General features: G+C 32.1%; 2 protein-coding genes across 2 annotated transcripts; both read right to left on the minus strand.

Moving 5' to 3' along the window:
• Window positions 1–2,798: 2,798 nt before the first annotated feature.
• Window positions 2,799–11,481, minus strand: LOC128173257 (uncharacterized). Its single transcript, XM_052838971.1, has 8 exons — window positions 11,381–11,481; window positions 6,044–6,253; window positions 5,577–5,745; window positions 4,919–4,966; window positions 4,128–4,700; window positions 3,646–3,687; window positions 3,315–3,359; window positions 2,799–3,172 (listed from the first exon to the last, which is right to left on the minus strand). The coding sequence occupies exons 1-8, from the start codon at window positions 11,385–11,387 to the stop codon at window positions 3,148–3,150; spliced, it is 1,119 nt and encodes a 372-aa protein (XP_052694931.1). The 5' UTR covers window positions 11,388–11,481; the 3' UTR covers window positions 2,799–3,147.
• Window positions 11,482–12,569: 1,088 nt separating this feature from the next.
• LOC128172027 (uncharacterized) lies at window positions 12,570–20,581 on the minus strand. Its single transcript, XM_052837793.1, has 7 exons — window positions 20,388–20,581; window positions 17,724–17,789; window positions 17,088–17,349; window positions 16,596–16,694; window positions 14,651–14,692; window positions 13,863–14,207; window positions 12,570–13,485 (listed from the first exon to the last, which is right to left on the minus strand). Exons 1-7 carry the CDS (start codon window positions 20,419–20,421, stop codon window positions 13,395–13,397), a joined length of 939 nt encoding a protein of 312 aa, XP_052693753.1. The 5' UTR covers window positions 20,422–20,581; the 3' UTR covers window positions 12,570–13,394.
• Between the last annotated feature and the right edge of the window lie 3,468 nt (window positions 20,582–24,049).

Genomic DNA, 24,049 nt, shown 5'->3' on the forward strand with positions numbered 1-24,049 from the left:
TTTACTTTTGTTCTACTTTTGTTTGTTTGTTTGTTTGTTTGTTTGTTTTATTTTTATTTATTTATTTTTTTGATATATTCAAAGGTTAATTGATATTTCTTGACTGAGATCGATAGGTAAATGTCATTGTCAAGTTATAAGCGAGTAACAGAGCTCACGCTCACAAATGTGTGATATGTAAACATATTTAAGCCATATTTTTATTCATATTGTTTGAAAATGATAATACAAGTTTTCATATCATTTTTATATTGTTATTATTTTTTTAATTTCTGTATTTATTTGTTCGTAGTGATCACAAATAAACAGTGTCTGCTGTTTTTCATCTTCTAATTTGTTTTGCGTTCAGTTCACATTACGTCAAAAAATTGAAAAGGACAAGTTTCCTGGAAAAAGAATAATGAGCTTTGTTTATCGCTTAGACATGTATCTCGAAAACTGGAACTCAATTTCAGGTTGACCAATATTATACCAATTAATAAAACGTAAATTAAAAAAAAAAATGTTTGTTTGGCTCGCTACTATGCCCCATAGAACTGTTATTCGATTCTTAAACACAGCACGTACGTAGCTGGAGAAAGAAAATTATTCCTTATCATATTTCAAATATTGATAAATTAAATACACCAAATTTCGGGAGATAACGTATATATAAATATAAATACTGTAAGTTTCTCACAGTTCAGTCATGCTCTTCCAGCAGCAGTGCTAACAAAATATATTTGGTATTCAGTTTTGCGAGAACATCTGCTAAATAAATATTTCAGGACTTTAAAACAAATAGACAGCAACTATGATAGAATAAAGTTTTTCACGCGAGTTTGGCCTGTCTTCAATAGACACAAAACGGTGTTATAAATTTTTTATACTACACATATCAACATTAATATTGCTGTGATATTTTAAATATTTGAATTTCTTTTTTATTCATCTCATAGATAATTTTAGAAACCAAAGCAAAATCCCCAAAACAAACTATGATGACAACGAAATGAAATGGGTTTGTTTATATAAGAATATCCATATTGACGTGAATACTTTGTCTTTGTTACGTGATGAGTTAAAGAGGTGTCAGAATTCATGCAAAGACTTACCTTTAATGGCTTACACGGTTAGTCCGAAAACAAAAAAATTTATAGAGCAAGCAACAAATGTTGTCAAACCTGATTTCAATGTCTGCATAAGGGCATAAAAGATTATTTTATATACAAATTAAGTGAATCATGCTGTTGATATAACTAATAAGCATTATGAAAATTAAGAACGTTCACCCTTTGCTAGAATATAGCATTTGTATTTTTTTTTTAATTCTACTAGTTGATACTTGCTGATCTTTTCTCAGATGTTTTTCACTAAACATGTCTTTGCTGTTAAAAACAAAAAATCTCTAATTTCAATTTTTGGTTGAAATTTTCAAATGACCATCTACAGTTGCTATGTAAATATAGGCATGATACGTGTAAGAATAATTTTGTGTGTTAAGCTTTTCAATCTTTTTTTTAAGGTCTAGATAGCCAAATTTGCTGGACTTATTAATACCTTTAAAATTAGATAAGAAATACTCCTAATTTATGTTTGTTTGACAGTTTTTTTTTTCTTTTACTTTTTTCACTTTCGTTTCTCATGTTAAAGCAACAATGTGTATTGTTATATAATTAATAGCAAGCGCAGCGCCGGCAAGCGAAGCGAGCTCTAAAAACCAGTGTGCGCGGGAAAAAGAACGAGCTAAGCCTACAGTTCATCAAACAAATGTTTTTATCTACGTCCCTTAATGCTCTCTAATGTTTTCACCCGTGGTGCTATGCCAAAAATGGCCGACTTTCAACTCGTAATTTACGGCGTCTAATAGTTTGAAGACACGTTTCGAGTACCGCATAAGCTTTGGCGAGACTCAAAAGATTTGTTATATGCTTCCATACCTTCGTATCGAGTCGAGAACGTAAAATAAGACGAACAAAGTCATGTATGACGTCACAGTGCTCTCGCGCTATATTTCCCGCGATAAATTTAGAGGTGGATCAAACATCTGTAATGAATGTACTAGCTATTTCAGTATAGACTGCGATACCTGCCTCATTGACATATGATTTGTTTTTTATTTTTTTATATAGAGATTATATAAATATATACTAGCAAGAGCCATACTTTACTGTCATATCGATCCATTTTTAAGCTAATTGTGCATGCATGTACAGTAGGCAGATAGGTATATGAGGAGAAAGGAAATAAACAATAAAAAATTTATGTAGATATTGCTTATAGTCAAACCATTAAATTTGAAAGTGGGAAATTACACAACCAACAAACAAGGACCGGGGGCTCTCTCTCTCTCTCTCTCTCTCTCTCTCTCTCTCTCTCTCTCTCTCTCTCTCTCTCTCTCTCTCTCTCTCTCTCTCTCTCTCTCTCTCTCTCTGGGTAGGGGTTGCGCTATATGTATCATAACCATTAAAATTACATAATATATAGTACCTTTGGCATACTTATTGTACAGTAATACTCTCTCAAACGTTCTTTGACATTCGTTGATACCTAAGTAACACTAGGTTGACAATGATGCAAGGTATGTGTAATTCTTGTTGCGCTCGCCAGAACGGCAGCACCATAAAACATATCAAAAATAATAGAACCGAAACGTATGTTTCCAAGGGTTTTTAATTTATAAAAATTATATCTTTATTTTACATAATTTCCTTTATTTGTCTCATGTTTTATAAAAATAAATGATAAAGTTGTTTGAAGTGAAAATACTATAATAAAGAAATTAAAAAAGAAAAGTTTTAGATTCAATAATTCAGCATTTAAATTTCATTTTTAACAGCAACTGCATTCATAGTTCCTGGTGATAGAAACATGATTTCAATCATGTGTAACCACATATATCACAAATAAATATAAATATTGATTACCATTATAAGAAAACCAATATCGTAGAACAAATCAGTATTTAGATACATGTGCATGTAAATACAACTTTACACAAAAAATGGATATCTATGCCATGACTTTTAAATACAAGTATACAAAATCAATTAATATATCACAATGCTTTACAATAATGATATTTATATTGTCACCGTGCATGGTAAAATTCAACAACCAAAAACAAATTGTCCTCTGCTTGATGACGACCTTTCTGTGTGTGTTGTTTTAATGGGAGTTCCAGTCACGTGGACTGAAAAAAGAATATAAAAAAAACTTTGGTCAACAACTTTAGTGAATTATCAAACGAGAAAAAAAATACCTCATTGTCATGAAATTTTTGAACATGAGTTATCATTCTTTGCATCAATAATTATTTATAACTAATATCTTACACTGATTTCCACAAGAATGGATCTCTTCCATAGCTCATTGCGTCCCTAAACAATGGATAAGACAACTTCATTTTTAAGGTTATTGATATCACTGTCACAAGTTTAAATTAAACTCTTGATATTTTTTTAATGAAAATCAATTTTGATATTTATATTATTTTAATTACATCTTTTTTTTTAGATTTATTTAAGTAAATATACATGTGTCGAAAAATGATTATCTTTAATAAATAGTATGTAATAAAAAAAAAACACAAAGCGGAAATAGACAATTAAATGATAGCAGTGATTTTGAAGAAATGCTGTACAATCAAAAAAGTGTTGTACTTACGTGTTGATTTCTGTCAGATCTGTATGGCGGTGGTCTTCCTCTCTATATCCCAAAAAAAACAATATATTGTTATTTTATATTGTATATAAACAAATTCACTGTCACCTTCAAAATTTAAATTTCTCAGCTTTCAAAATATATTTTAAATGTAGGGAATTCACATTGAAAGAAAAATACAGATCATACTGTGGAATCATTAGATTTCGTGGTGGCTTAATTTCCGTGGCTACCTCTCATCGACGAATATACACCCCCTCCAACTAATAAACTAGGGCTATAAAGTCATAATCCTTTTGTATGTATACGAAAATACACGAAATTACGTCCCCTCGAACCTGTTAAATTTCAGCAATCAACAAAAATTGGCCACCACGAATTTTAATGATTCAACAGTATGTTATAGAAAATAGTTGTATTTATTCTTTATTTCAAAATCAAAGGACCCGTTTTATAGTAGATGTATATTCCATGTAAAGTTTTACCCGAGTGATATTGATCCTCTATGTAGTGAACCATTCGTTCTTCCAGAAATGGCGAATATAGGGGCTATGCTGCTCGTGTGGTTGCTACCTTTGTTGATTTTCGAGTTATCCGGGCTGACAGAAGGAACTGTCAACTCAGTGTCTCTCCGTCCTTCTTCGCTCAGACTCCTCTGTCTTTTACCATTGAGACGCTTAGAATCTCCACGGAGTCCTAAGTTAACATTCAAAAATACCTTCGAGGTGTCTCTGTCTTTGTCGGTAAGAGTCGTCTGTCCGTCCTGGTTGCTGTTGTTGTTTTTGGTTCGGAGAATCTCGCTGTGTCTTCGCACCTTCTGTCTGTTGTTGGTAAGTTTGATTTTCGGTTTCGGACTGTTGCGAGTGTTCGTGTCCCTTTTGGAGTTGGACCTTTGGGTCGTGGCATCTCTTTTGGAGCTTGAAGCGAGTGATCTTGCAGTGGAGTTGTTTCTGTTGTCGTTGACGTAAGAATCGTTGCCGCTTATGTCCATGTAATCGTAGTCATATAGAGCTTGTTGGCCTCGGGCAATGTTGTTCATGAAAAGTGATCCTCCATTTCTGTAAGATGGTTGTTACATTCAACTCAAATGCATAGTTAAGAGCTATCATAGACATAATCTTCCATGCATTAGAACATTGTCTTTAAAAGGTTCAATGCGGCAGTGTTAAGATATAAATTTATTGATTTACCTTCAGAAATATTTTTGGTAACAAACAGACCGTTCATTTTTATCATGAAGATACTGATAAGTTTGTTACAGTGTTATGAGACTCACCTTTTATTATCATGATCTGCAGGGGAAAAATCTTCCCTCAGCCGCTGACTTTAGAAATACATCAGAAAAAAATTTAATATTTAAGAGAACTCAAGTTTCAAAATGCTGATCGTTTTTCGTGCTTAAAATAAATCAGTTAAGTTTGATAAGAACCTTGTTTTTATATGAATGCATGCGTAATGTTTGGTCCTTTCACTTCATGTGATCATTGATCTGGCAATGATTATAACTATTTCTTTAAAAGGGCTGTCTATGAGGTCAAATACCTTGCATTTCACTGAACATACTTTTTTTCGACTTGTTACATTATAAGGTTTGGCAACCTTTTATAAACAGGTTTTTTGTCAGATTTTTAAAATTTAGGTCTGGGAAATTCTGTGTTTGTATATGCGATGTTTTAGTATAATTAAATAATAGATAACAATTTAGACATTTAGTTTCAAAATTATGATGTTTTCAGTGTCCACCTAAAACTTTGTAACTTGTCATTTTATTTAAAATCCATTTAAGCAGCGGTGGGTAAATTACTTTCAGTCATACATGGGCAAATAGCAAGCTTTATATATAGTAGCTTTGTTTTAGGTCTGAGGAATTTTTCTTAAATTTCAGTATATCATTCATTAATTCAACAATTTAGTTGGACTTATCATTAGCTTACTGTTTTTGCAGCTCTTTCATCTTTCGGCGAATAAGGCAACTGAAATAGACGAGAATGATGGTAACAATGAACGTCACAGCAACCAGCACACCAATCAAAATCTTGGCGTTCTCGGGAAGGTCAGAGGTTACGGGGTCATCAGCGGTAGGGTATTCGTACATTGACGGCTCTGAAAATCATTCTTTTTTGTAACAAATTTGTTCATTTTATACAAACAAAATTTTCAATGATGATAGAATTCAAGAGAAGCAAGAATTTTTAAAAGAGATATATATGTTGTTGGTTTTTTTTTCAAACATTTGAAATAGGTTTTATTTTTTTTCATTTACGTGAATTTTTAATTTAAAAAAAATAGTGTTTATGAATAACTATCCAAGACATGGGTATTCTTCTTTCCTCAAAATGATTATTTTTTAAATAAATATTGCTGTTCTGTTTAAAGGTTATCTATCATGGCATATTCTTACTTGCACAATATGGCCGTGATTCAAAATTCCAGTTTCCATCATCTTGGCACGTGATAACACTTTGACCTTGAATTTGAAGGTCGTCCACGCAGGTAAGTGTCACTTCCGTTCCTGGTGTTCTGTCGTAAGTTGAAAGGCGTAGTTCGTACTGATTTAATGACGTAATTACGATTGGATCCAAGGCAAAGGGGTTTAAACGTGGACAAACAACTGAAATATAATCATAGCGCTTATAATTTTTATAGTCTTTTGTAAAAAAAAAAATAAAAAAATTAAAAGAGAATTTATAATCAAAAACAAACCGAAAAGAATAAGTTTTTTCAAGATTTTTTTTTTAATTTTCGAAGAAATTAATTAAAAGTATTCCGAATGGTTTATTGATTAAATGGTAATTTATTAAGTTTGATTCTTGATACGACTTACAATAAGATTTTCATATCTAAATAGAGTATATAAACTGTATTTTAAAAATAATCTGTTTAAAATGTTCTTGAACATTTTTTTAAATCAGAAATACATATTCATATCAGGCGTATATTTCCTACACTGGTAATAAATTTTAAGAATTTTTCTTAACATAATCATAACAACATGGATAACAAAAACCGATTCTTTTTCATTGAATAAAAGATTGATAGAGCACACTACCATTGACATCCAAAGTAAAGAAATTGCTTTCATATGGGAGTATTTATGCCTTTTGTACCATTGCAAAAGAATGGATTGGAAAGTAGGTCAAGGTGATTCGAAATGAATGTCCTTTTAATATGTTTTTATCTGTCTTTAATTTTATGTCAAAATTCTAGATATGCAGAAGATAACAAGATCAGGTATCTTAACGAGATGCTCTGCACTTTTCAGTTACCATACTTGAAATGGTATCGTAGAGAGCATGTTTGAGAAATCTTCAGTTAAAAGGCCAAATGCTATAAGTTGTAGTTAAGTAAGACTACGTTGATCACATGCAACCCCAATTGATCTTCTGTAATATATAGAAAAATGTTATCATTGAATGAGTTTTAATTACATTCAGGGTTTTTTTTTTCTTTAAGTAAAAGTATTTCACGGAGTACAAAACTATGAGTAATATTATCAGAAACTATGCATTTCTGACTATTGCCCTTTCATGCAATTTGCAGTATATTGCTGATTGTGCGTAATTGTTAATTACTTACACCCAATTTTAATAACTTCTTTTAGACATCGAGACTTTTATTTTACATACAAGTACAAGCTCCAATGAACCATCAAGAGTATCTTTGTACCGAAGAAGCACACATTTATTTTGCAGTACTATTTTAATGAAGTTGTAGGTGCAAGTTTATCGACTGTTATGGGGATTTAACGTATTGACTTATTCATATGAGCGAAATTTGCATTTACAATCGCATTAAAACGATTTCAATAAACAGCAACTCCGCAAAAAAGCAGCATAATCTCTCGAAACATCGTATTCGTTTCCAGACTCCCAGACCCTTCTGAACGTATTAGCTACTTATCATAATCAAACATCATTTAATATTGAAGTTTTTTTTAATAAGCACTTGTTTTTCAAAAGTTGTTTTTTTTTTCTGGTGTTATAGTTCACCCTTCCCAGGTTATTTAAATGAAACATCTAATATTTAAGCGGCGTAGGGTACAAATAGATGATGTTGATTTTGACATAAGGTAAAGAATAAACCAACCCAACCCAACCCAACCTAGTCGAAAACATTCCCAATGTTTTGGTTTTTTTTATTATGTTGCGTATGTTAAACAAAACTTTAAGCAATGTTCAATATCACCTTTTCTATACTGTTTTTTTTTCTTTTATTCTTAACAACGTGACATAGGTTCACATTAGCTCCCTATCAGTAATAAAAGTAAAGTAGTTAAGTCATTCTAAAGCACAGTACACGATGTTGATCAAATGTAAATAAAATGTTGTTATGATTCATGTAATGTACCGTTTAGCTTATGAACTGGGTTTGTGTTAATGCTATATACATTTCTTTTTTATTTTAAAAAATGCGATTGTCTTCATGAAAGTAAGAGAGATTATGGTGTAGTAGATAAAAGTCATAACAAAACTTGTTTCCTTTGAGTTTGTTTTTGTTTTTTGTTTTTTTGAAGGACTCATGACAAGACGGTTTTCATTATTTGTGTACAGACAAAGGTGAGGTAACACGTGTCTTTGGCTATCTTATTAAGTTTCGCATGTGTAATATCTTTTATTTTAATTTAAGCAAGAGAAAGAGTTGTTTTTTTTAATTCAAATACGAGAATAATAATAATTATCCACACCCACACGTGAAAGAAATATTTTGATCTGGAAGCTTTCAGTAAACCAAAAATCAAACGTTGATAAAAAAAAATTCCGAAATCTTGCAAACTTGTTTGCTATCTTTTCATGTCTCATGCTACTTCATCTTTTATTACAGAACTTAAAGCTTTATTTTAGATTTAATGCATTTAAAAATGAATATGAATATAAATTCAAAATGTCTAATACGCTTTAGCAATTTTAATATAAAACGTCCATTAAATCATGACTTGAAGAAGCACAGAGATACAATTTTTTTTATAAGGTTAAAAAATTACACGTTACGGGATTCTGATTAACAAATGGGCGTTGCAAATTGATGTGAAAAAAGATATCGGTATGTTGACGTGACTTAAAATCTAATGAAGCAAGATACGTTTGATCTAAAATTGATGTAAACGAATGGTGTTTTTATTTGTTGATCAATTTGACTCGTCAAATGTTTAATCAATATTGAAATTCAACTCATGTTTACTATGGCAATTGTAAATAAAATGTAAATTTTCATGTATCGTTTCATAAATGACGATGTTTTGAACTCCTAGGCGACAAAACTTATTATTTATTAAATTTACAGAGATATATTAACTTGATATCATTGGATTCAGACGGACTTATACTTTATCAAACAAATAGCATAAAATATTCCATTTCTCTGTCTGTTCTTAAAATTCAAAGAACAACTTAATCGTAATTTTGGACGTAAATATTGTACTAACATTCAGTCGCTTTTTTTCTAAAAAAGCATTCGAGATGAGAACCTATAAAGCAATGTTTAAGTATGATATTACTAGAATAAAACAGAAAACAAAGGTGTATTAGTGGTTAATGAAAAGCCAATGAAAAAGAAATATTTTGCAAAAAATATACCGGTATATGCATCTCTACTTCAAAGATAGACAGAACGATGCTCATTTCTTATTGATGTAGAATACAGAACATGGCTTTGTTTTAGAAAAGAACCTACGACTTGCGACCAAAAGGTTCATCGCTGATAAGTTATTACAGGTTTTAACTAAATAAAGGTATAACATACTACCAAGCCTACAAGTGTTCAATATCAATTGTTCTTGTTGGGGAACACTCCAGGAGTCCGACTAAATTTATGACTTTGTGGTAAGTTCTTTAAAAAAGCACACCCGGACCGTACATTCCCCTTAACTGTCTTTTAAATTGTTAAATATCTCTTGTTGTGGTTTTTACATGTACAAGGAGTTGTTTCCAAATCTTGAATTTTAAACCTTTTCTAATTTTTCCCCGAATTTGAAAGTACTCCTTTTAAATTAAGTTTATATTTATTCATTTTTATCCAGCATAGTTTCTCTCTACCAACTGCATCAAATCATATATATATATGTACATATACAACGTATTTTATTTTCAATACCTATGACCCCCATGTTAACTGCACCTCTAATGTATTCTGCCAACAGAAAACCTTGTAGTTCAAATTATTTCTGAAATGATACATTCATCATATAGGCCTGGGTCAAAACGTTATGTTTTAGGTTTCGAATGACACCATATTTAAATCAATCTGATTTATTCCCATACATGTACATCTACCATCCTAACATTTAAGTAAATGCATCAAACCATTCGACGTCCATCTCTGCAGTATTCTTGACGCCATTTCGCCCTGTTATGTCTAATTTATTCTGCAACCGACAACGCTTTAATCCCAATGAAGTCTGAAATTTTACACCGACCACAAAAGAGCAAAACGTCTTGAAGGAGTAATCCCCAGAATCGTTTCGGTTAAATAAACTGTAAATTCTTTTGGGATTAAACGACCGTTGACCCTAAAAGATTATCATTGTGAGTATAAAATCGTAAGATGAGGAGAAATGTTGTAAATGTATACTTCAGTTGTCATGTTTTCATGTGGGTATTAAGGGGATTAAAAAAGCGAACCTTATTATAAAGTGAATATTATTCACATGAAGTTTTTGAAGATGCAGATAACAGTTAAGATTTTAAATCACAAGATAAAACCAGTAATAACTTAAAAACTAGTACAACCCCTTTCCAACTTTTTTGGTACCAAAGAATTGGACCCGGGCAGTTAAGAATGTTTTATATGCTATTTTTTTTTAAAGTTTATCTCTTATTTTTTTTAAAGGTGTTAATTATGAATATGATATTCATTTCTGTCTGGGTTTTTTTAAAAGTATTTCTCTTACTTTCGTGTTTGTGTCAGATCAAATGAAGAAACATTTCAAAAGGTTTATTTAAAAATATTATTTTTCTTAACAAATACATGTAATAACAATGCTTTATTTCATTGAAACGTTTTTTTATTCGTTTTGTTACATTATAATCGATGTTTTGTAATATCGTAAGAACTAAGTTACCAACAGCTGTCTTCAATTTTCTATCTGAATTCAGAATTTGTCATATGTCACACTTTTATTTTGTTTTTGTTTTGTTTTTTGGTTTTGTTATTTTTTTTGTTTTTTTTTTTTTTTTTTTTTTTTTTTTTTGGGGGGGGGGGGCTTGTGTTGGGTTTTTTTCGGGGGCGGTGGTATTTTTATGTTGTTTAATCATTTTTTTTTCCTTTAAGTCGTTTAACGTCAAATAAATAAACTTCGACTGTTAATATTAGCAACACACAATTATAAACTTTATTCCGTTGATGCAAACTTACCAAAAACCCTATATTTAAAGGTATAGAAAAATACTCAAATCTTAAAAGTTATAGATTTGGGGTTTTTTTTTTCTTTACAAAATAAAAGTTTATAGTTTAGAACATTTTTCCACAGATTTAAAGAAGATTTGTTGTTTAATTTGTTGACCAAAAAAATATCTAAATTTTGAGACGTTGACATTCCAATCAATTAATAGCAAAAATAGTGTACGTTTGATCTACTGCATGTCCGATTTAGAAAATTTCACGTTCAATAAAAGATATAAAAATACTGGCTAAGATCGATTTAAAAAATAAATATAAAGGTAGATGAATATTTTCCTATCGATAATTATTGATTATCAACGTGAAAAAAATAAATAAATTAACCATAAGTATGTCGACTTACCCGTCATTTTATTTTCTCTCGATAACCACAAATTCCAGATAATCCACTAGAAAGATGTCGTTTTCGCTTTTAGAGATATGTCTAAATGTATTACTTTAAACGTATTTGGTGTGAGACTGATAGCAATCTTTTGGCTCTTGAATTTTAAATTTTTCTAGATGGTCCGATAACGATTGGCGCGAATACACGCTTTGAAGTTGAAGCGTTTTTCCCCAGTATTTATAACCGTGACGAGTTTTATAATTATTCAATAAAAATCACTACAAAGTTTTTGAAACTACCCTAATTTTTTGGCGGAGTGTATTGAAAGCAATATGAAATATATTTTCTTTTTCGGCAAATAATTGTCGATGGGGCCTTTTAGTAATGTAGAATTTTTTGAAAAGAAAAATGTTTTATTTGGGCGATAAATTGAAATGAAAGAAAGAAGTTGAAAAAAAAGAGTTATTAGAAATATTTTGTAAAGTGCACGGTGACTATCAAAAGGTGATGAGCCTTTTTATGATGCAAATATCTTTTGTTAAAAAATTAGCGTCAAGTATAAAAATTCACAAATCACAAATCATTAGATGTGAAAGCATCACAGAAAGCCCTCAGAGTTTTTAAGGCCTCTTTACCCTATGATTTATTTTCATTTTCGTATAGACAAGGTTTTCTGGCCTAAATGGATCACCCACATTTTAAAAAAATGGTTATATCTTTATATGTTTCATATAAGGCAGATTTTACTATTTTCATTCTGACTTGCAATTTCCTCATACAATATTAGAAATTCCCACACTTTTTTCTAAGCCCTATCAACCTGCACTATTATCAAAATCACATTTTACAGCAACAAACTTTAACATTAACGACGACTGGAAAAGTCATCCGTTGTAAAGAATATTTTAGATTTGCAACGGAATACATATTTCCGAAAAAGGAAAAGTACACGATACTCTTCTCAAATTAAATTTTAGAAATGTTATCTGCCTCGCATAAGTTTAAGACTGTTAACAATCTAAAAATATGCATATTCTTTGTAATATTATTCCCCTCTTTATACAGATTTTAGGCATCAAACAAACTGCTGTGTTTAAGATATATGACATTTAATTTGCATTTAAAGTTAAAACTTAACTTTAAAAAAAATTATCGCCATACAATTGAAAAACAAACAAACAACAACTAAACATTCGTCGAAGCAATTGTATTTTTATTGTACAGGAAAGTGTTAACAAAATCAAATACATTTTTGTAGTACTAATAAAAACTCATTTTAAAATCATGTTAAAGTTTCGGGAATTTAAAAAAAAGACATATACCAACTTGCATTATATTAGATGATATTTCATTACAAATGATAATGAAATTATGAACTCTTTTCGTTAGACAATTATCACATTATTTGAAAAAAAAAATCATTCAGATAAAATAAAATTCTGCATTAAAAAAGCTATTTTCAATTTATATCTTGGCCATCAACATTAAATATTTTGATAAAAATAAATAAAAAAGAGTATTTTGTGTATGAAAAAATATATTTGTGTACAAGATAAATGAAGCATGATAGGTTCACCTATTGTTTGTTCGAACATAAAATTTTGCAATTTGTTTTAAAGATCAAATTAAATTGCAGACCTTTGACGGAGTAATCTAAATTTTATGATAAAAGTTGACAATAATACTTTTTTTAAGTAAATCGAAAATATTCATCCCAGAATATTGTTATTTCTATCATTATTTTAAAAGTTATTGGATATAATGTAATGTTGTAACTATTTGAAACTCTATTTTCAAGTAAAAATTCTCAACAAAAACTGCCATTTTCAAAAATATAATTCTTTATCTTTTAGCTCCGGGAGAGGATTTTTACGTTTAACGGAAGAACAACAAGATAGAAACAATATACAACAAAAAATGTCTCAATGTGGAACACGTACGTTAAATGCAGGTTGCATTGCGTAGAAAAGCACTTAAAATATTAAAGCACAATTTGTAAAAAATCGTTTCATCAGTGGAAGGTGCGCTCTTTTTAAAAGGAGGTTTGTTTTGTGTCATTTAGCAGCCGCCGGTAGGTGGTGTAGATCTTGTCGAAGTTGTCGTTGTCCAATCCGTTTAACTCCCTAAAAACAGAATGATGGTGGCGTATTGCTAGGAAAAGTAGCAAGATGTATCTAGATCATTAACTCTAAATCGTTTACGTACTGATAATTCCGTAACTAACAGTGAAATGATTCTCCCAAAAGAACTCTTGCTTGAACATTCAAACACTTGGAATAGTTCATATTTAGGTAATTGACCCCAGCTTGTATAGACATGTATATTTCCTCAAATACAACTTTAGTACAGCAATTTATTTACGACACTGTGCATAATCTGTAAAGTAATTATGCGGTTATAACATAGATAGGATATGCATTTTTAAACATCAAATTCATATCTATTTATTTTCTGACATTCCTTTGAAATCTATGATTGTATAAAAGCAATGTTTACTTACTGTCGGAACTCTCTTTCCATAATGTATTCCTGCTCCGGAAGTTGTGATGCGGCAGTAGTGATATTAATCTGACGAGTACGCTCAATCTCAATTCCTCCACCCATCGATCCCATAGTTCCCATAGTTCCCATTGACCCCATATTGGCCCCCATGACGTCAGCATAGCCGTCTCCCCGATAGGCAGCGTTGCTGTAGCCCATGGATCCCGATCCCGACTGATAACCGGCGTCCATGTTCATTATGTTTTCATGGCGGAGAGCCTCAAGTTCGTAGTTCCGGACGTCTTGTCCCTCCCAGTCGGTTTCCAGTTCACGCAACTTCCGGTCTATCTGGTCATTTGGAACGCTGTTGAAAAATGTCATTTTAATTACCATTTAGCACCTTAAGAAATTTAGAGATAGCAAATGAGGATGGATCTACGCTAACTTGCTTTAAGATTCCTCAATATACATGTACCTAGAATCATACTTTTAAGACCCTACATTTACGTCACAAGATTAAAATGTTTTGTTAAATTGTTTGTATCAAAAGATATGTCTGAATATCAACATAGCTTAGTGGTTAAAGAATCGGGCTTTTGAACTGCATAAAATGTTTTTATATTGACTGTATTGCGTTTGTAAACTATGATTTTTTTATCCCAAATTGTAGCCTATTTGACCTAAATACGTCTTACGCATCGCGCGCTATCCTGCTGATTTGAAAACCTATTTGAAGGTTAAATAGGCACCTTAAATGCTAAGATAAGAACGTTAATATGATAGTTGATATGATAGTTGCATACATACCCTCGCAATGATTCCACCCAGGCCCTCGGCAGTTTCATATCCCTGCAAAGAAAACAAAACAATATTGATGACGTCTTTTTGAACAAATCAAACAATATTAATTTAGAAACATATTCGACATCTTAACGTGCGTGGGTTTATTATTTTATCAAACTGGGTATGTTTTAACTATGAATGCTACATTTGTAAAAGCTGTTTACAGCCGTATAATTTTTTTCGTTGCTAACAATAAAAAAAATTCCTACCTGCCTAAATGTGGTATTTTGTTTAAGGAAACAAATATTTAAGCCTTATCTTTTTGTCAATGTTATAGTTTGTCTATCTTAGAGTTTCTGCTAGTCTAATAAAGCGTACATGAATGCTAATTTTTAGGTATATTTAGATTTTTCATTGACGCAAAAACTCTTCTTAACAAAAAAAAAATATTTAGGGGGGGGGGGGATAAAAATTGCCAGGGTACCTGCCATTTTGTACGTGCCAGGTAAGCTGGAGGCACGCCATTTTTTTCACGTAGTGTAAGAATGCTACAGTGTAGATATGAAAAGCCGTTTAATCAGTGGGTAAAAACTGCCGTTTTTACTCAGTTGGTGACTCAGCCTCATACATAGACAGTAATGAAGGGAAGCTTGCGCTGCCCTCAGTTTATGTCATTTATCAAGCCCACATAGAACTACGGTATCTCATGCATCTACATCCTACACTAGAGGGGGAAAGGGGCCCGAAATAGAAAAATGTAACGCAAAAACTTGTTGGAAAGGATTCAACGTATGTATGAGTTGGGCTTTTATAAAATCTAGAGAAAAAAGAATTTGCATGATTATACAGATTTTGGAACCAATTCAAGAGATTTTACGATTTAAGCTTAGTTTTCCCCAATCTACAGTAAGAAAAACATTTAAAAAATAGAATTTCACACAGCCTTTCGGAATGCTATTCAATAGAATTCAGGCTAAACGAATAATGGATAGATATAAAAATTGCAGGGAGAATTGAATTTACAAATGCAAATATATTTCATGTTCTAATAATTATGTCGTTGGGTGGTAATTTAAATGCTATTTCGACTGATTCACTTTGAAGAACAAAAATCCACGCTTTTTCGTAATACATAATATAGCGATCGTGAGAAGAGGACTACAGATAAATGCAAAGTAACATTTGTTTAATCATTCATGCTTAATATGTATTATTACCTGCTCACTAGTCATTTAATTGTCTTCATATAAAACTTAAAAAAAAATTTTTAAATCTTTGATCATGCAAACGTGTGTGCATCATTAAGTACTTCAAAAACATCGTTTCTTCATTTTTGATGATGGAATGAAAGATACATGTAATCAAATCGATAAATGCAGTATGTACATTGTATGAACTAATTGAATAGACGAAATGTGTACTAAAACTTGTGACATGCATTGTACAATCATTTTTACAAATATTTTCTATTTCTTTTGATAATACACTTGTGAAAATTTAATTGTCTTTTTCTTTTCTTTCTTAAGCGCTTGGACCCAGATTAAAAAAATGCAAATCATTTGCATTGACTGGGATAAACAAACCGAGGTGCTGTGTTATGATGGTCGCCAACACAACAAGAACCTGCAGCATGCAAAAACCCTGAGCGTCAGGAAGAGGTTGAATTTAAGTTGTAGGCCATCTCTGTTACGCTTTAGTGACGATTCACATGCATTTACTTAAATATGGACTTTTTGCCAGTATCTTACATCTGGATCATTACTCTTCAATAATTTTCAATTCTCAGTCTCACTTTTAAAATTTAATAAATTAAATATATAAGTATGTTAAATAGTGATAAATTGAGATTATGATAAAAAGTGAGCGATGGTTTGTTTGGTGAGCCGCGTTGGGTCTAGATAAAAATATGAAATATGAAAATAATTTCGACGGGGCGTAAATCATCAATCAATCAATCAATTTTACTTACACTTCGTACAGGTTGTCATAGTCGTACTTGTCCAGTTTGTCCCACTCCTTGTTAAACGTCCGGAAACTGTGTACCGAGTCCACGTCTGTACTTCTGTGGCTGGTGAAAGGAAGAACGACAATCAAAAACCGTCATAGTTCCGGTTTACGACATATCAAACAACTTACGATAGAAGAGGTAAATTTTGTACGCTTAAAAACTAAATCAAGTTTTGTATAAATATGTGAAGTTCCTATCTTGTTTTTTCAAAGAGGCAATCAAATTTTAAGATTAAATACATATAGAGTTGATTGAATTGTATACAGCGTAAAATATGTAGCTCAAGATTAAAACTAGCCAATTGCGAAACAGAAATACACAACACTTGGCATGCATTACTCAAGGTTTATAATAGAGCATATGACAAATGTTATTGTCCTTAAGATGATATACAAAACTGTTAAGTAATAAACATAATATTATTGGCTTTGTAAAATATGGAGTTTCATTTACCTAACTGTTTCCATTTCTCGCATCTTAGCCGCTCCTATTGCTCCAGCAGTCTTCTTGTGCTTACTGCCGGCTGCTCCTCCGCCGCAACATGGGCAACAAGGAAGTGGGCACAAGCAACACAAAATGGGCAGCGCCAGGAACAAAAAGGTTGCTAAACCGGTCAAAATTCCCGCCAATATAGCAGTGTCCTCGTGACTTAATCCTCCAATCGCTGGGGCTGTTGCTTGGACGATGGGAACTGTGTCAATTTTATCCACAGTGGCTGGAAATTATATATTAATTTTATGGTCAAAATTATAACTATTTTTGAATGAGAATGATAGTAATTTCTTTTTAACTATTACAAGTGTTTGCATATGTTAATGCAAAATACAATTACCATTTAAATGTACTTCATATTATATGTCATTTTTATCTTGTAAGAAAATGCCCTTTCATATTTGTTTTTAAATTGACCATTAGTCAATCATTAGTAACAGACAATTTTAATGACAATTCAGAAAAGATATGCAAAAAATTTGGACTTTTAACACAGTACTAGCACAGAATTAACATTAACGTATTTGGAAATATTCCAAATAGTTAACTTATTTAAATACTAGTATGTAAGTCATATTCCAACTGAATTCTACTCACCAAAACCTCCACTGCAGACACACGACGGATCGGCCATGAGGTCGGCATAGTTGTCAAACAGGTCCGCTGAAATACGGAACAAAGTTTATTACATAACGTTACATGTAAATTATAGTTTCATATACCGTAATTTTTTTGATTTCATACCCAGTAAGTTCAGGTATTACAATATTCATAACTCGTTGGTTTATAGACATAAGTTAGTTGTAGTATAAATTTACGCATGATTCAATAAATCAAATAAATGATTAGATAAATGATTCAATTACTCTCTCTCTCTCTCTCTCTCTCTCTCTCTCTCTCTCTCTCTCTCTCTCTCTCTCTCTCTCTCTCTCTCTCCTACACACACAAACAGCAATCTCTCCTTCACACACAAACAACAAAATCATATCTAGACACCAGCCTTGTACACAATCTAGGCTGCAATAATGAATGTACATGCATTTGTGAAACATACATTAATTTTTCGGGTTACATTTCAAATTAAATTCACTGCAAGATAAGACGCTAAATAGTAGATCCTGATGTTGTTAATGCCAAGGGTAGGTCATTAGAAAACTATTAAAACATATCTTAGTAACCCATCGCGTCTCTCACCTTTTAACTTTATATATGTGTTTTATTTAAAGAGATATCATTTCCAAAATGCACTTTAGAGACTAAAAGCTGAAATTAGACCCAGGGTCACCGCGAGGAGTAGTTCAGGATACAGTGTATTCATTCGGGTTCAAGACTGTCACATGAGCCGTCAATGAAATATTTACGATAATTATTGTATTTTTTAATTTTCAAAACTTTAGTCAACGCGAATGGTGTTAAAAGGGAATGCATTTTCACATTGTAGGCATCACGTAATATGAGGATTATGTGTGAGAAATGCATGTGATATTAAAGCATCTTTAATAGTTAAATTTCAGAATGCATTAAAAAATAGATATTTGACATACTTTGCTTGCAAGCATGATGAGTTTTGTCATCGAATGCACTTTAAGAGTAGGATTAACATATTTTCTAGCAATTTATGTTCTTAATATATCTTTTTTTTCTTGTTTTTTTTTTTTTGAGGGGGGGGGGGGGTGTCAACTGAAAAATGTCTACTTCTGTATACGAATTTACAATGTATCAAGAACATAATTTTATAATTGCTTAAATCAAAACAGCCGAATAAATAAACTTAAGCTAATGTGTTTGGGATAGTTATAGTGCCTTTAAACCTTTGGATTTATCGTACCTTTGAATATTATTCTTTCTCAGCAAAAATACATGTATAAACAAAGCAATAGATACACAGAATGTCCCATACTTACGCCCTACAAATTTTAATTATGATCTTGAAACGACATTAATTACAGGTAAAAAAAAAATCCTGAAAGTTTGTTAATGAAACAATTAAAACGCCATGTCTTTACATCGACTGCAAGTCGTCGGTGCACTTGCTTTTGTCACCAAAAACAATAGCCCCCGGGGATCACGTTAACAGAAATTCAGACGAACGTTAGCCTCACAAAAACAGATGTGTATCGCGGAGCGAAATCGGCCCCCGGGGGTGAGAGGCCGGTCCGCGAGAGAGAAAGAGACAGATACACAAGGGGGCAGGTGTCACGGGAGATATGGATTTCATTAATTCAATTTACCGGAAAGGCATGTGAGAGTTTTTGAGCGTGTTTTATTAAGGGAGAGTCTCTCTTTGTTTTTGATAATTTAGTTTCCGCTGGTGTTGGAAAGGGGGGTGTTGAGAATTGCTGTTTTTATTTAATTGTTGATTTTGTAATGCTTGTAATATTTGTAGAATTTTAATAAAATTAGTTAATATTTTTGTCTGCTTGTGTTGATACAGTATATTAGAAATTCGTTGACATGTATATTTTTTTTTTCGCAATAACCATAATAACAAGAGTAAATGAATAGACTTGATATTACTTCCTTGATCTTTCATCATTGAAAATACGGTTTCTTTTTTTTTTCTTTTTTTATTGGACAACCTCATTACTTGGATAAACATATTAATCAAAGGTCGAAATTACACTGACACAATCAACGTTATTTACGTGTACTAATGTTAAATGAACCGGTTTACAGCTTCTTGTTATGAAGATAGGTTTAAATAATTAAGACATCTCTCTCTCTCTCTCTCTCTCTCTCTCTCTCTCTCTCTCTCTCTCTCTCTCTCTCTCTTTCCTCTCTCTCTCTCAACCCACTACATACTCACTACAGGTTAAATATGTCAAAAACTAAGTCCGTGCCCAAAAATAGTTGTCAAACAAACATTCGCAGCAATAATTGTCGCCTACAAAATATTGGGCTTCCGATGTGTTTTAATTTCTTTTTATGTCATAAATGATTATATGAAAGAAACTATAAATATAAGATATAGATGCAGTGATTATTTTTGCTGTCGTTAAGTTTATATGTCGATGTTTAAATTTAAAATATAAGATAGTTCAGAAATACTTGAAAACATGAAATAACTCTAGCCCGGTTCTGTCTGAAAATTCACCTTTTAAAATAGTATCCATGATAGTCTTAACCTAATAATATTTAATAAGACAGAAGTAAACAACATATTACTAGTAATCCCAGATATGTTGAAACTAAAATCCTTTAATTTCTAACAAAAGATTTTTTTAATCGAAGAATTAAATAAGAAATAGTCTAAATACTCACAGACAAGAAAACTTTTTGATCCGTCAAAATTCATCTCGGAATTAACAAGTTTGCACTATGGCGTTACATCGAAATATGTGTTTTAGGTCCTCATCGGCAATGTAGTCAGCTGACGAAACATTGTTTTATTGCAAACATACAACCATTACCAGATTCAGGGGTCCACGAAGGGGTAGCCAACCAAACACGGGCGTTTTTAAGATAATCAAAAATATGAAATTAAAAGCTTTGAACAAGCGTTTGCTCTAGACAATAGTTTCAATCAGTTATGAGGGAAATGAAATCGTTAGTTTGCAAAATCGGAAAAAATTATTTCTTATTTGTCCTTTTTTTAGTTTTTCATATTCCTCTGCGCATGCCTCGGGCGAAATCGCGTTGATGTCTCATCCCATGTGACTTCACGATAATTCTCTATCCAAGTCGAGATAAAGGGAATACCACCTTGCCCACCGGTCATACGAAATATTTAACGCTCGATTCACGGCACAGGTAGACGTTCCTTTGCCAGAAGATTAAAATCTGACCCACGGTTTTCTTCTCCCGAGTTAATGAGACTCTCCTTTTGTTTCGCTTTGAAAGTTCACCTTATAAGTTGTGTACATACATGTACATTGTATATATTCCTGGGTATATATTTGTAATATGTATCAAATTAATTAAGGTCTTATTTTCCTTAATATACAGATGCTATTAGTTCATTAATATAGTAGTTTTCAAACGATAGTGGTAAAATTTCATTAATTTTTTTCTTTTCTTTTTTTTTTCTTTTTTTTTTTTAAATAGAAATTTAAAAAAAATGTTTAAGTTAAATATAACTGAAAAGTCTTTAAAAATAATATTTGGGAAATATATATATATTCAGATTAAACTGATAAGTAAGTTTTAAAAGTGTGTCAAAAATATTTAATTAGTTAATTAATTAATCTAATTTAATGTTATCATGATCATAATACATGTACTTGTTCATTCATGCACATGTAAGAATTTGAATGGCTGTTTCAGTTTCACGTGCATTTTATTGCAAATTGCGACACCAGTTCTCAGTCTATTAAAGTTTATGTATATATAAAGCTTTTATGAACAGACACGTACATGTCAATTGATTATCAACAAAAAAAAAAATTATAACACGTGTCTGTTCAGTGACCGATACCGTTTACACTATATATACCGCTACAGGTAAATAAAGGTGAAAAAGAAAAAAATAGGGCGTCTCTATATAAAGATGTATAAGACTTTACCTGTTCACACCTGTCATTTGACACATACCTGTTGATTGATACATGTATTAATTAAAGCTGACACCTCTTTGTTGTCTGTGTGTGTGTTCAGACCAGTTAAAGTGTTCGATCTCATAAAAAATAAAATGTATGGTCAACATAAATCTACATTTAGTTAGATTTGACATTGATATTATCATTTTTGTATGTAGAAGATATATAGGAACTGTATCTGTTGGTCTTAATGGCTTTTAATGCTACAGTGTGCCTCCATTCATGTACCCTAGTGTCCTTTCCGATATATTTCATTTTATCAAATAGAATATACAACATGACTATTTTAAATATATCGGAAAGGCCACTAGCTAGCGATTTGTCTTGTGGTCGAGGGGAAGCCGCTTGTTTGAATTTAAATGGACACTCAAATATGCTTTAAAAATGCATATTTTAATTTAATATGTATATATGAAATTATCATATTAAAACCGATGGCAATCAACCTATGCACCTTTAATGAAATTATACATTATTTTAGTTTTAAAGACATGGTTTTGTTAGCTACAATCTATTAATTAGTCAAATTAGTAAAGAAAAAATATTTTAGCTATAAGATTTAAATATTTTCTTTTCCTTTCATACAGAGCTCTTCTTCTCAAAAAAAAAATAAAATAGTTTAAAAAATGATCTCGACAATCAAACCGTCCTTTAAATTTGCAATGATTACACACGCGTAGCATTGTTTCTGAGTGTGTGTGTGTGGGTGGGGGGGGGGCATCAAAAAGAAAGGGGGAGGGAAACTTTCTAAAATCATAAAAATACAAATTTGGGGGAGGGGGAAGGGTAGTGTAATTCAATTTTACTATTATTTTCTTCCTTTCTTTTCCATTTTTACATCCTCCAAAAAAGTGAGATGGGGGGGGGGGGGGGGCTCTATGTTGATTCCTTTTCTGTATAAAAATTTAAGAAAAATTGTGTGCTGCGAGAAAAAAGTGGGTCCCCTCCCCTGTAGCTACATTCACGTGCCTGGATTAAATGACGCATGATACAGAAACGATGAACACACAAAATAACTTTCGATGTAATAATAACTCATTCACACAATATTTCATGTATTTATGTCAATTCATAGATACACAACTCCCTCCAAAAAATGCCTGTCATCTCAATAATGTCTATCAATTTGAATTCGTTTATGTTCTATTTTAAGTTTCAAGTTTATATAATACTTTTTTTCTCGGTTATTAGGTTATGTGCCATGCAGAAAATAATTCTACCAAATACCAGGTAGCTCTGGACAATTGTTCTGACATCGATGTTAACACATTTAGCATACCATCTACTTTAATTGATAATAAAATGTACATAACAATCAATTCTAATCATCTCTTTTTTTCTTCATAAAGGCAATTTTAGAAAAAAAACTATTTCGTGCTTGAAAATCTCGTTCAATTGTTATTTAATGTCTGTTTATAATTTTACGATACGCGTATCTTATTTTTAGCAGAAGTGAAAAAAAAGCAGACGATGTAAGGATTCCACTAGATCTCTTTGATTGTTTGATGGAAATGTTCAGGGGACGCCAGATGTGTTTTGACCTTAGTAGAAAGTAAAATCAAGAAGAGGTCGTCGTCACTTATTAATAACACGATAAATTTAATGAAAAAAAGACTGGACTCTCGCGTTTTCACCAGACCTGGAAAAAACTAGACCCCATGGATTTTTTTCACGCACACCCCCCTCCCCCACACAATTAAAAAAACCTCTGATAATCATTTTATGTAAGATATTAAAATATGTTATTAAGTACTAATTGGAGATGGGTATGATTAAAAGAGGAGGAGTGGTGAAGTCAGGTTTAGTTGAAATGAACATCACGTTGGACCTTGCGTGAAGTTACATTCGACGCCGCAAGTACGCGGTAATTGAAGTTGGGTGTCACGTTCAGTTGAAGTCAGTGTCACGTGTAGCTGTATAGTCGGTGTCACATGTAGTTATAGTCGGTGTCACGTGTAGTTGTAGTCGGTGTCACGTGTAGTTGTAGTCGGTGTCACGTGAAGCTGTAGTCGGTGTCACTTGTAGCTGTAGTCGGTGTCACGTGTAGTTGTAGTCGGTGTCACGTGTAGTTGTAGTCGGTGTCACGTGTAGCTGTAGTCGGTGTCACTTGTAGCTGTAGTCGGTGTCACGTGTAGCTGTAGTCCGTGTCACGTGTAGTTGTAGTCCGTGTCACGTGTAGCTGTAGTCCGTGTCACGTGTAGTTGTAGTCCGTGTCACGTGTAGTTGTAGTCCGTGTCACGTGTAGTTGTAGTCCGTGTCACGTGTAGTTGTAGTCCGTGTCACGTGTAGTTGTAGTCGGTGTCACTTGTAGCTGTAGTCGGTGTCACGTGTAGTTGTAGTCGGTGTCACTTGTAGCTGTAGTCGGTGTCACGTGTAGCTGTAGTCGGT

The sequence above is a fragment of the Crassostrea angulata genome, chromosome 2 (genome assembly GCF_025612915.1).
Source record: "Crassostrea angulata isolate pt1a10 chromosome 2, ASM2561291v2, whole genome shotgun sequence".
Classification (NCBI taxonomy): domain Eukaryota; kingdom Metazoa; phylum Mollusca; class Bivalvia; order Ostreida; family Ostreidae; genus Magallana; species Magallana angulata.

What these genes read in the sequence shown, in the direction of transcription:
- LOC128173257 (XM_052838971.1), bottom strand. An exon ending in GCAGATCATGATAATAAAAG is followed by an intron (nt 4,701 to 4,918) that starts GTGAGTCTCATA and finishes ACCATCTTACAG; the next exon opens with AAATGGAGGATCACTTTTCA. An exon ending in CCATTCTTGTGGAAATCAGT is followed by an intron (nt 3,173 to 3,314) that starts GTAAGATATTAG and finishes TTCTTTTTTCAG; the next exon opens with TCCACGTGACTGGAACTCCC.
- LOC128172027 (XM_052837793.1), bottom strand. Translation starts at nt 20,421, where the DNA reads ATGAATTTTGACGGATCAAAAAGTTTTCTTGTCT. An exon ending in ATCAAAAAGTTTTCTTGTCT is followed by an intron (nt 17,790 to 20,387) that starts GTGAGTATTTAG and finishes TCCGTATTTCAG; the next exon opens with CGGACCTGTTTGACAACTAT. An exon ending in TATGACAACCTGTACGAAGT is followed by an intron (nt 14,693 to 16,595) that starts GTAAGTAAAATT and finishes TTTTCTTTGCAG; the next exon opens with GGATATGAAACTGCCGAGGG.